This window comes from Hyperolius riggenbachi, chromosome 9, assembly GCF_040937935.1.
Source record: "Hyperolius riggenbachi isolate aHypRig1 chromosome 9, aHypRig1.pri, whole genome shotgun sequence".
NCBI lineage: Eukaryota > Metazoa > Chordata > Amphibia > Anura > Hyperoliidae > Hyperolius > Hyperolius riggenbachi.
Genome location: NC_090654.1, coordinates 95,952,496 through 95,965,249, shown reverse-complemented (window position 1 = coordinate 95,965,249; position 12,754 = coordinate 95,952,496). Strand labels below are relative to the sequence as shown.

The 12,754-nt window shown below is 44.3% G+C and overlaps 1 protein-coding gene across 1 annotated transcript in view; it reads left to right on the top strand.

Annotated features, from left to right (window-relative positions):
* VPS45 (vacuolar protein sorting 45 homolog) overlaps positions 1 to 11,784 on the top strand; it is a 63,588-nt gene extending 51,804 nt beyond the window's left edge. Inside the window, exon 15 of the mRNA XM_068253230.1 lies at positions 10,298 to 11,784. Coding sequence (XP_068109331.1) covers positions 10,298 to 10,385 — 88 coding nt within the window. The 3' untranslated portion in view covers positions 10,386 to 11,784. The remainder of the gene's footprint in view (positions 1 to 10,297) is intronic.
* The last annotated feature ends 970 nt before the right edge of the window (positions 11,785 to 12,754 follow it).

Below are 12,754 nucleotides of genomic sequence, written 5' to 3'. Positions count from 1 at the left end.
CTGATATATGATATGAGATATTATATATATATATATATATATATATATATATATATATATATATATATATATAATTTATTTATTTTTTGGCCCCAAATTGGTCGCATTGCCGGCCAGGTATGCACTTGGCTTCACAGATTTTATCCGATTTTATAATATTCGAATTGTATGGTCGATCAGCAGCCAATTTGTCTGATGTATCGCCACCTCTAAAGGCAGAGGATCAGCAGGAGAGCCAGGCAACTGGTGTTGTTTAAAAGGAAATAAATATGGCAGCCTCCATATCCCTCTACAGTGTGAACTTTATCATGGAAACTATAGTGAAGAATCCCCTAGGTTCCTTGCAATTGCTAGACATAAGAAAACCGTGGACAGGCCTTAAACAACCGCCACGTTCTTAGTTATGCTGTTAGCTGCCCAGTAATGGCACAAAAGCATGAGGAACCTAAGCCAAGCTATTCCAGAGTCTGCTATGTAATATGCTAGCAGTCAAGCTGGACAAACCGTCCTGTGTAACCAACGCCACTTGTGAGCTGACACTGGAGCCCAGCTTAAGCGCGTACTTTCCAGGCCTGTCGTCAGCAGCATGGTGAGCCAGAGGCATCTGGTTACATGCTGTGTGTAATGGGGTCAGCGCTTGGTGTTTTCCAGTGAATTGCCTGATGGGTTTGCAACTTACTCGGGTGAATGGGAAAGCCAGAATATATATTGTTTATATATGACATGATAGTATATTTTAGTACTATAGTCAGTGTGTAAAGGAAATTTCTCTTGTTATAATTCTTTTTTAATAAACTGGCGATGTTATTTATGGCAATTTTACATAAGCATTTCAGTCTAAAGTCAGGTAATAATTTGCAATGCTGACATTAAAGGACAACTGAAGCGAGAGGGATAAGGAGGCTGCCATATTTATTTTATTTTAAGCAATACTAGTTGCCTGGCTGTCCTGCTGATCCTCTGCCAATGAGGGTGGTTTCACACTGGGGCAGTGTGGTATTTTTACTGCAGCCCAATGAAAGTCTATGGGGCCGTTCATATTGACAGAAATTGTGTTTTTTCGCCATATCATGTAAGTCTATGGCCAATCCCGGTGTTTAAAAAAATTACATGGTGGTGTTGCGGTGCGCACACACGGAAGTATATTTTCCACGCACTTCCGTATTTCTGAAACAGGAAGTGCATGTACCACATGCCTTGAGAAAGGAGGGCCCTGCGAGGCCCCCGAAACAGTTGTCGGAACCAACTGTGAAATAATTGCACAATAAAAGTGCAGAGTATTTGAAACTGTTATTGGTGTGCTGGTGAATGGTGCTTATGATTGTTAAAACGGGACTTAGTCACCTCACCAAGCACCCAGAAATTAATGGTGTGCCTGCTTCACTGGAAAAACTAACCGAAACAGGAAGTGAGCGCAAACGAGCGTCACTTCCTGTTTGGCTGTAATCCAGAAGGGGATTACCGCATATTAACGCAGTAATCCACGAAGGCTGCACCGCTACTGATGATCTGTAGTCTGAAAACGGCATAAAACTTTTAGCCACAGACCCTTTCTAGCTGATATACATTTATGTGATCTGGCCAAAATATGGGGTGAGCTCCTTAGATTTATAGATTACATTTAGCAGTTTGCAGCTCTCACACTTGCCATAGTTTTAAAAATCAAAACGTGGCGGAGCTGTTCCTACATAGTTACTTTGCTCCTTAACGGTATACTGTATTTTGCATTGGTAATGATTTTTACAAACAAGCCCCTAAATCTGCAGTGAGTCAGAAGTGCTTATCTTTGCAGTACCTGCTGTACCGGTTCCAGGAGCCAGAAAGAAATGTCCACAGGCTTATAACTGCTCCTTCATTCAGTGCACAGATTACTATAAAGTCCGGTGTTCTGCAAGTGAAAACGCTGCCAATATGACCCGCCACTTAAGTGCTGCTAAGCCCTAGACATACACAGATATATTAAGATATTAAGTGATTAGTAACCTGCCAGTCAGGTTCCCAGCCATGATGTCACTCTTCCTCTTCAGACATATAGAGGCGGCATAGGGCAGCTTCTTAGAATAGGCTTAGTGTGTTTTGTATGGGGGAACTCAACCAGAAATGCAAACATTTCATTCATTGATAAATACAGATGTGTCTGCTGAAAGTGACCCTGTCGTGAGAGAGATATGGAGGCTGCCATATTTATTTCTGTATATTCCACTCTTACCACTAACCTTACTGATGACATAGTATCGGTAATGAGGATCTTAAAGAGAAACCGTGACCAAGAATTGAACTTCATCCTAATCCTAATACCCCCTTTTACATGAGAAATCTATTCCTTTTAACAAACTGATCATCGGGGGTCAGTGTGGCTAATATTGTGGTGAAACCCCTCCCACAGGAAACTGTAAGGATCATGGTCCTGGCAGTTTCCTGTCTGTGAACCTCATTGCATTGTGGGAAATAACAGCTGTTTTACTGTTTACAGCTGTTTCCAACTGCCAAAAAAGCAAGCATCATCTCCTGTCACTGACATCACCTGCCAGCAGTAAATGTCACCATGTGATAAATGTCAGAATATAAATCAGGGAGAGGAAAGATTTTACTATGGACAAACACTGACTAAATCATTTATACAAAATTATTGTAAAAATTAAGAATTTTTTTTTTTATTATTTGATTTTCACTGGAGTTACTCTTTAACATTTTGATCAGTAGTGAGGGTTCTCTGCATTTCCTGGCAATGTGGAGCTTAGTGGCCTTTGCTGTATGCTGCAATAGAAAGTTTCACCCCAGTGGTGTACCTGCAAGGAGTAAGGCCATAGGAGCTTTTCACACTTGTCACGCTGCAATGGATCCACGGGATCGTGGCAGTAAACGGTCCGCACTTCTGTGCAGTCCGCAATAATCCCAAGCATGTGGATGCGTTCCCCCATGTAGCCTATGGGGGTAACGCAACTGCAACTGGGCTGCAGCCGGACCATCAGAGTGGGCATTACACCATTTGCTACCGCTGGTTCGACACAAATGGGAACCGGCCAGAGAGGCCACATTTGCTGTTTAAGTGCAAGTATAAATAAGTGTATTGATAAATAGAGACTGTGTGTGTGTGTGTGTGTGTGTGTGTGTCACCCTCCGTCACTCAGCGAAAGCCTCTATCTCTGACTGTACCTGACCAACCTGACATACTGTATTGTGATACGCATGCACAGTATGTCAGGTCAGTGCCTTGAGACCATGCTCCCCATTCGTGCACATAGACTAGCAGGAAGCACGATCGCATGCGCAGCACAATACAGTATATCCGGGTCAGAGGGCGCCGACCTTTCAGAGACTGAGGGTGACGCCGCTACACGGGAGGTGCGGTAAGCACGCAATCTGCGCCACTGATCCCATGTACTACAGTGAATGGGTCCGCACTGCGCATTGCCAAAAAATGTGCAATAGCGCATCGCACTGCTGCGCAGACCATCTAGTCTGAACAGACTGTGCAGTCTAAAAACTTCTGATGTTCTTGCTGATCGCACCCCATACGCGTTGTCGAAATGCAAACAGCAATGCTTATAGTGTGAGGGAGACTTAACAATCTGCTTGCATCACTTGGTAGCAAGAAAGAAGTTTGCCCTCTTAAAACAGAAGGCATTTGCTGCTATTCAAGTTGGAGGGAGCATATGTCTTCTCCCACGATGCATCACTGCTGAATATGCAAATTACCCTTTGTTGTCCTTGTAAGCTAGCCACACTTCCAGAAACGCTGGAATGCAATGTGTCGGCTTGTTAATATTACAGAGCCAAACTAATCCAACATGCAAACAGACTGTTTCGGATTGGTTGATCCTCATCAATGCATGGTTTGGATCGATATGGCTCTATGGGGTGGGACTTGAAGCACCAAGAGTGACAGATTGCCCAGCATGAGCTTGCTGGGCAATCTACCGTAACTCTTGGCAGCAAGAATGACTCTTCCTTTTAGACTTCATTGCACTGCAGTTCAGCATGTCTGTTCTTCTGGGTGGTCTCGGCACAGGGCATACAGTAACCCCTCAGGTTGTGTCCCGCTCATCAGGTACTGTCAGGGGGTCAGAGGAAGGAATGTTCCCTGCACTGCTCAGGTCTCTGCTCTCAATTATTTACATGCACAGCCAGCTCATGTGACTCCATTTGCATGAAGCGTAGAAACCCTAACCGCTCACACACCAGGACATCATTAACCACTGGATGGCCTGTCACTGCACACTTCATAGAAGATGCTGCTCTTTTAAAGAGTTACTCCGGGGAGCAGATCTAGTAAACCAGGGAATGCTTATGCTCTCCGGGAAAAGTCTATTTTATGGTTTCGATATTTGTGCAAAGGTTCCATGATGCATTTTAGCGGGACAATAGCCTATCGCCTCCATTCACTGAAGGGCCATTTGCTTGACTTATGACACATTTGAAGCCACTCTGCAAGAATGATTCCGGCCACTTCCGATGCATTAAAAGAATAGCATTGTAGTAGTTTTAGCCCCCATTTGTGTATATAGCAGCCACCCCTTGTATGTATAGCTGCCCTCTTTTCTGTGTGTAATATCTATGAACAGCTCTTTCATGTTCGACTCCCTTCTTCCAAGTGCTGCTCCCCAGTTGCAGCCTCCTTATTCCATTTAGAGCAGGGGTCCCCAAACTTTTTCGGTCAAGGGCCGGGTCAACATAATTCAGACTGCTGGGGGGTCGCACATACATGAAATGATACTGAAAAACATTACATTGAATCTAGGTATTGATTTCCCCAATCATGCCCAGATGAGAACTCCCAGCAGCAGCCATTTCAGTCATGCGGCGCCCGATGAACGTCTTTATGCACCAGACAGTGGAGTATACCAAGGTGACCAAATGACTGCTGGAAGCCAGCAAATGACTGCTCGCTGACTTCTACAATATGTGAATGGATGGTGCCAGCACTGCTATTCTATATGCGGGCCGTCGATATGTAAAGGTGCAGTGGGCCACATCTATAAGTTATATATTTTGTGTTTGGGGGCCAGTAAAAATGCGTCGGAGGGCCGCATTCGGCCCGCGGGCCATAGTTTGAGGACCACTGATTTAGAGCTTCCTCTACCATGTCCCTCTCCTCTATACCACCCACCGTGATGCTTATGCAGAAATCAGTCTCTAGCTCAGATCTTATCCCTCCCAGCTTAAAGCAGAGGAAGCCTCATAGACGCACTAGATGATTCTTGACCGCGGTGGACGCTTGGGGCCTTCGCTGCTGAGGATGCATACTGCATGTTGTGTACAGTTTCTCCGATGCATCGCCGAGAGATCCGGAGTGCCAGACAGTCAAGTGCATTGTTAGCGCCTTTTCCTCCCACTGGAAGCTCCTCCGTAGTGCGTCGCTACATTGTCTCTCCTTCCACAGCAGCAGAACTGCATTATCGTCTGTACAGCATTCTGCTCCAAACTGTCACACAAGTCCTGATCTCTGCTGGCCACATCTTCATGCGTGTGCAGGCCTGGGGCCCACTAGAGTGATATCAGCTGCACTTTGGGATTGCCGATAATACCAAAAAGCGCTATGCTGATGAAAGTGAATGGAGGTGAACCCTCAGGAGTGATTGTGATTTGGCCAAATCGCAGTCGTGGGTCCTGCAGCATCTCTGGCGTGATTGCACTCCAATGCAAAAAATAGGAGAGCACTGCAAAATAGCTTTTGAATTGCTTTTTGTGGGTGAAATTCATGTGTAAATAAACCACTTCCAGGACTCCCACGGTCCATTTTTGATGGCTTCCAGTGCGTAGCTCCGCCCCCTCGCACAAAAGATCATCGCTACGTCTCTACTTGTGCTAAAGTAGTTTAAACTTTATTTACACAGGATACAAAAGAAAAAAAAAACACGGAAGTGCTCTACAATCGTCGTACAAATTGCCACAGAAATCGCTGTAGCAAATGCTAGCAAAAACGCTGAGCGTTTGCTTCAGTGATTGGCAATCTATAGTGGTCCCCTGGCCTTTTACCTTCAGAGCACCCCGAACTGACTTCTGGGAGAAGTTGTGACCCACTCTGCTACTTACTAGCGCACTCAGTTCCTCTCCTCCCTATTGCTGACTATGGAGGAGGCTTGCCTATAGATGGGCAGCATTGTCTGGACAGCCTTTCTCCCAGAGGGCCAAGCGTGTGTCTGGCAGCCCACTCCTAAGCGCAGGTCAGGTTATCTTGCATTCGCAGTTCAAAATTCAGGTCTGCCTAAAGTTTATATTAGCTGCACATGTAGATTCATATACTGCGGGGAGAGCAGCAGCCCCCTAGAAGAACGCCATGAGCTGGGCTTTCATTTAAAGCAGACCTGAACACACAACTTCCTCTCTGCTCTGAAAGATAAGCAGGTGCATAATCATCTTTAAAGAAAAACATTTATTTGTTACAGCTGATACAAAACCTGCAATAAATCTGCAGTGTCTACTTCCTGCTTTCATGGAAGCAGACATGGAGTTTACTAATAAGCTGCTCTGCTGACAACTGCCGAGATTCCTGAGCTGACACAGCTAAGAGTTCAAATTACACTTGTGATTAGTTACAGATAAGGGGAAATTAGACAGGCTAAACTGTCTAATTACTTATAGGGCGCATTTCTCTCAGTTTTCCTTCAAGTGAACCTCCGGACTAAAAATCGACTCAGCAGCACTGAAAAGGCCTGGTGTTTCTTTAACAGTTTCACAGCATCAGAACTTTGTTTCTCTTACAAGCCTCATTTTTAGCTGCACAGAAGAAAACTGCCCGGGCTTTTTTTCCCCTGATGCTGTGCAAAGCATGATTGGATTTCTTTTGTTCTCGTTCTGCTGTTTTGGTGCAATTTTTTTTTTTTTTCATTTTGAATTTGACATTTGAAGCCTAGCGTGTGCAGCTGGGAGGGGTAATCAGGACACAGGACAGTTGGAACTGTGTCTCCTGCTCCTTGTCACATCCTTTCAACCAAAAAGATGGCTGCCCCCATGAAATCACAAACATTTGCCTGTTCTTTTAAAATAGGGTGGGTAAAATATTATATTACATATCTATTCTAATTAACATAACTAATGTAACTTGATGACAGTTGGGCGGTGGTCCTACAATACATTTAGATTCAGAGAGAGAAGAGTTTGAATCTGGAATATCTGGGCTGCAGAATCACTTGTGATAACGTGTTTTCAAATCACCAGATTACCAACAGCCAGAGGTTGTGACAATGAAGGGATGCTGCAATCAGAGCTAGTAAAAGTCTGGCACAAATAGAGAGAGCAGGTAGCTGGTAAATCCACTTCATGTATGTGGGCAAATGGCATAATTAGTGTAGAATATTTCTTAGACTTTTCTCTATCAAATACTGCATTCTGATATTTCTTCAGACTGCCGTTCTTCATTAAGAGGTGTATTTTCTTTTAACCCCTTTTCTCCCTGAGGTCTTCTCGTCTGCAGGATTAGCAGGCAGATCTCATGGAAAACAGGGGGATTTTAGCCCTTAATACCCCCCCCCTAAGCTGCCCTTATAAGAAGCATCTAATCCCTTTGGCCTGATTGTTATTTCCAGCTCAGCTTACCACATTCATCTCTGATTGACATGCTATGATAGCCCCTCCATGACAGGTCACTGCCAGTCATCAGCACCAGCGATTTCTGTGTATAGGGACATTTCAATGCTCTGTGTGCGCCACATTGGATCAGATCTTCCACCTTACACATAGCTCTGGGCTGACAGAATGGGTCTCCCGAAAGCTAAGTACACACATGCGACCACTGTCGCCTGGCAGGGATCAGGAATAGATTCCCTCAGGCTACAGATCAGGGCCGATTGCTGTACAGACACAGTTGAGGTGATCCAGCATACCGGATCTCTCACCGATGCATCAAGGAGAGTCGTGGACCTCTGTACATACATAAGATTCTCAGCAGAGGTAGTTTTTACTGAAGAGAACTTGTCAGATTTGATAAAGTTTGTGAATGGAGACTGCTTGCTTAATGCTAGGTACACACCATACAATTTTCTGGCAGATTTACCTGCCAGATCGATTATTTCAAACATGTCCGATCTGAATTTTGATTTTCCGTTTTTTTTAATCATATTTTCGGCTCGATTTTCGTTCAGTTCTATGAAATTCGATTAAAAATCTGAAAAATCAATCGAAATTCAGATCGGACATGTTGGAAAGAATCGATCTGGCAGGTAAATCTGCCAGAAAATTGTATGATTAACTTTTGTCCTTACCCTTTTTGAAAATTCTTCACTCTAAGGAGGGCTTCTGATCGCTGGGCAAGTTGAATATACTGTAATGCGTTTGTAACTGTTGTTTCTATCCTACCCTCACTGACACTTCAGTAGCCAATCACATTGCCATGTTTGGTTTTGCTGCAAGTCAGAGGTGTGAAGTTTTCTTTCTCTAGTGCCTGGTACACACCATGCAATTTCCCGTCAGATTGACGGTCGAATCTGTAATTTCCAGGTCCAATCTGATTTCTGATCATCGTTTTTTTCTGATCGATTTTGTTTAGACGTAATTGGAAAATTGCTGGAAACCTGAGGCGATCCTCGGCCTTTGATACTCTTAGTCACAGACACTGAACAAGCATGCAGATCAGATATTTGATTGGATTGGCCACATGCTTTAGGTTTTAGGTGTTTGATTCAGACACTACTAACGCCAGAGAGATCAGCAGAACTGCCAGGCAACTGGTATTGTTTGAAACAAAGGTGTCAAACTCCAGTCCTTGAGTGCCATATCCATGCCAGTGTTTAGGAGGGCCTGAACCGCACCCTTCCTGATTCATACCCATCAATAAGTTTGATTTGTGGCAAAAATGCGTGAGGACTGGAGTTTGACAGGAAATAAAAATAGTGGCCTATAAACCACTCAGGAACAGCGCTTGATGCAGCAAGTCCACAGGTATCAATAAAGTTGGCAGAAAAGTCCACTTTAAGCGTATTCAAAGGCACCATGACAAACCTAGGATTCTTATTGAGTGATCACCACCATCTCACCCCTAGAACATTCACCATTACGATATGACCCTCTATGAGATTGCGTCTGCAGTGCTTGCAGGGTCATTAAAGGCCACTATCTGCCTATCATAATCCTACAACTATTATTATTATTGATTTATAAAGCACCAACATATTCCATGGCGCTGTACAAAGTAAGAAACAAACATGGGGTACATAATACAGACAATGGTGTACACTAATATACAAGATACATAATTAGTGACAAAATACAAAAAATGATACAACATACAGAATACAAAATACAGAATTGGTAATGACAGTGATAAAAGTAACATGATGAATAAAATGTATAATGATTTCCAAGACACAAAAGGGGGAGAGAGCCCTGCCCTTGTGAGCTTACAATCTAAAGACTACATCAATATCTTCTGTTCTACATACAACACCTAAAAGATAAAAAAAAAAACACCATAGCGTCCCAACCATTTATTATTTTATTAAGTTATAAAACTTGCATATTAAGATCTTGCATTTCAAACAAGGGGCTTAATTCCCTAAGACAAATAGTATGCCTTATCAAAGTTAACACACCTTATCAGAGTAGCTTAGCGAGCGCTGCGAACCCGCAGGGGCTCAGGGCAGGACAAGTGGATTGCCAATTAGCAGGCATAAGTTCATAGCGCTCACTATGCTTCTCTGATAAGGCGTGTTAACTTTGATAAGGCCTGCTATTTGTCTTAGTGAATCAAGCCCATAGAGTTTATATGGATCTCCCCCTCAGGATTGGTCGCCTGTCCGACCCAGGATCACACTGCTAGATCTTTGCGTTAAACCCACGCCGCCGCCACCACGTCAGCCAGTTTCTGCATATTGGCCCACCTTACTAGTTTCATCAGTATATGACTCATCAGAAGCATCTGTTCTCAAAAATAGAGGCCTCCACATGACTTTCACCTCAGGTTCCCTTTAATAAAGCTCAACATCACTTCTGTATAGGAGAGTCCTCAGCCGTTTATATAAACTCCTGGATATTCCCTCACCTTATTTGAACTGTCGAAACTGCCTTATTTTCTTTTGGGTATGTATACAGAAGATACATACTGCTGGGATTGTCTAGACCTAACTACAGCTATCAGTCATGCACAGTTCAGGTAAGGGCAGCTTCAGACACATTGGGATACCTGAAAAAAATAATTTCATATGTCTGCTAATCCAACATCGGAACAGGGAAAAAAGTGACAGAGAGTAATGTTAGAAACTGAAGTGATGATGGTAATATGGGTTGTGTAGCTAACAAAAAAATATTGCTGCTGCTACTTCATGTATTCATCCTGCTGTATTTTATATCTTTAATACAGCTTTCTGGAAGAAGTCCACGCAGCTGGTTTCCATAGCCGCACTACAGAACCCTATCAGGGGTCTATGAGGTCCACAACCAGACGATGAAGATGAAACCACGCCCTTCACATCTGGCTTTATTCATTCCTCTTCTTCCACGGGGGTCCATGTGTCTCACTGTGAGCAAAGACGCTCCTCTTCAAACAACCTCACCCATTTTAGGAATTTTAAGTTACATGGTTTGTCCTTGCTTCATCTCTAAAGTTTAGAGATCCTAAACTCAAAGCATATAAATTATTTATTTTTAATGCGGTTGCCATGTGGATTACAAGAGCAGTCTCTCCTAGAGTGTTGCAGTGTTGTGGGTGTGAGTGATGGAGGACAGACTGTGGTCCTGTCACCCAGAAGACCACACTGTTTTATATGTCTGTTAGGGCACATTCCCGCATTCGTTTGGGAAACAGACACCCAGGCTGGTGCAAATTCGCATCCGTATTCCTATGCCATGCCATGCACGGCTATGGGGATTCAGATGCTTGTTGCGTAAAACTGCAGGATGCATAATTTTGTTTTTGGGAGCATGAGATTCGGATGCAGCCTTTCAATAGGCATCCAAAATTGTGTGCAGAAAACTGCCACAATTCACAGTTGGTGGAAATAGGCCCTTAAAGTGGGATTGTGCTCCTAAAACGAAAATTTCATTAACTACTCTGGAGCTACATACTCACCTAGCGATGTTCTTCCAAGCTCCGACCCCCAAGGGATTGGATACCGATCCCTACTGGGCAGCAGAGCAGCCGCGATGCTATACATTGCACCATCAGCCTCTGGACGTGGAGGTATGAAAAGCACGAGTGACAAATCGGTTAAAACAATAGCATCATGTGGTGCTCGGGCGTCGGACATTGCTAAAGATCTGACATGAGTGATCTTTAGCGATCGTCACTCTTTATTTCTACACATCCACCCAGACCCGCTGTTATTGGAATGGTTCATCGTTCGTTTCCTGTGATTACTTTGTTCCTTGGCTACGGGCCTTTTATGTACATAAAATATCATTTGAAAGCACTCCCAAGTATTCCTTGTGTGTAAAAACATTTACTTTCACTACAGAGAGCAGTAGAGGCTTGCTTATCTTGGCTAATCAGTAAATGTTATCATTGCTGGCAACAAATTCTCTGCCTGTGTCTTCACTCTGCCCCTCTCCTTTTCTACTGAAGTTGCCAGAGCAATGTGTCTATTCAGCAGAGGGAGGGGGGAGTATAATCAAGACACAGACAGAGCATGTCTCCTGGCCAACAATTATTACATTTGCTGATTAGCCAGAGATAAGCAAGCATGTACTGCTCTCAGTAGTGAATGTAAACGTTTCTACACACAGAGAATGTTTGGGAATGCTTTCAAATCTTTTATTTATATAAGAGTAGTTACTGAAATTTTTAGTTTTGGGAGTATAAACCCGCTTTAAAGAGGAACTGTAACTCACCTCGGGTGGGGGAAGCCTCAGGATCCTAATGAGGCTTCCCACGCCGTCCTGCATCCCTCGGGGGTCTCGCTGTAGCCCTCCGTACAGCCATGACGCAATATTTACCTTCCTGGCTCCTGCGCAGGCGCTCTGATGGCTGTCGGCTCCGAAGTAGGCGGAAATACCCGATCACCGTCGGGTCCGCTCTACTGCACAGGCGCAAGTCTCCGGTGCCTGCGCAGTAGAGCGGACCCGACGGAGATCGGGTATTTCCGTCTATTTCCGAGCCGAATGCAGCCACAGCGCCCCCGCTGGAGCCAGCAAAGGTAAATATTGAAATTACAGTCGGGCCTGTCGCCGGCTGTTCAGAGGGCTGCAGCGAGACCCCCGTGGGACGCAGGACGGCGTGGGAAGCCTCATTAGGATCCGGAGGCTTCCCCCACCCGAGGTGAGTACCCCCCGGGGATCTTTTTCAAGTTACAGAGTCTCTTTAAAGAACTCAAGGTTGATTTTAGGCACTCCCTCCTTCCAAAGGTGAAACTGAGCAGAGCGAACACGCTGAAACCAGCGCAGGATATTTGGGCGCAGCGCTGGAGATTTGGGCGCAGCCGGCGCCACCATAGGCCGTAATAGGAGTTACAGCTATAGCAGGCACAGGGAGTAACGTCGGCGCCATCAGAAGACGGAGCTGACGTTACTTTTAAAACCTAATAATTCGTTCATTCCCCACTATCCATGGCGGCCTGGAGGGGGAATAATATTTAATACGGCCTGGACTTGTGCGACAGCAGGATCAGCTATATACCGGTCTCCAGTGCTGTTATCTCTCGTACGCGAGCAGAGTGTGTTAATGTCGTCAGTTTGTTTTTTTTTTTTTTTTGCTTGTAGATCTCTGAAAGGGAATGGTTTGAAGCACCTTATTTTGATTTTCAATTCTGACGTTCAGCTTTAAATATATCCAAATTTTCAACCATACATTTTTTTTTTCTCCTCAGCCAACCGCTGTTGAACA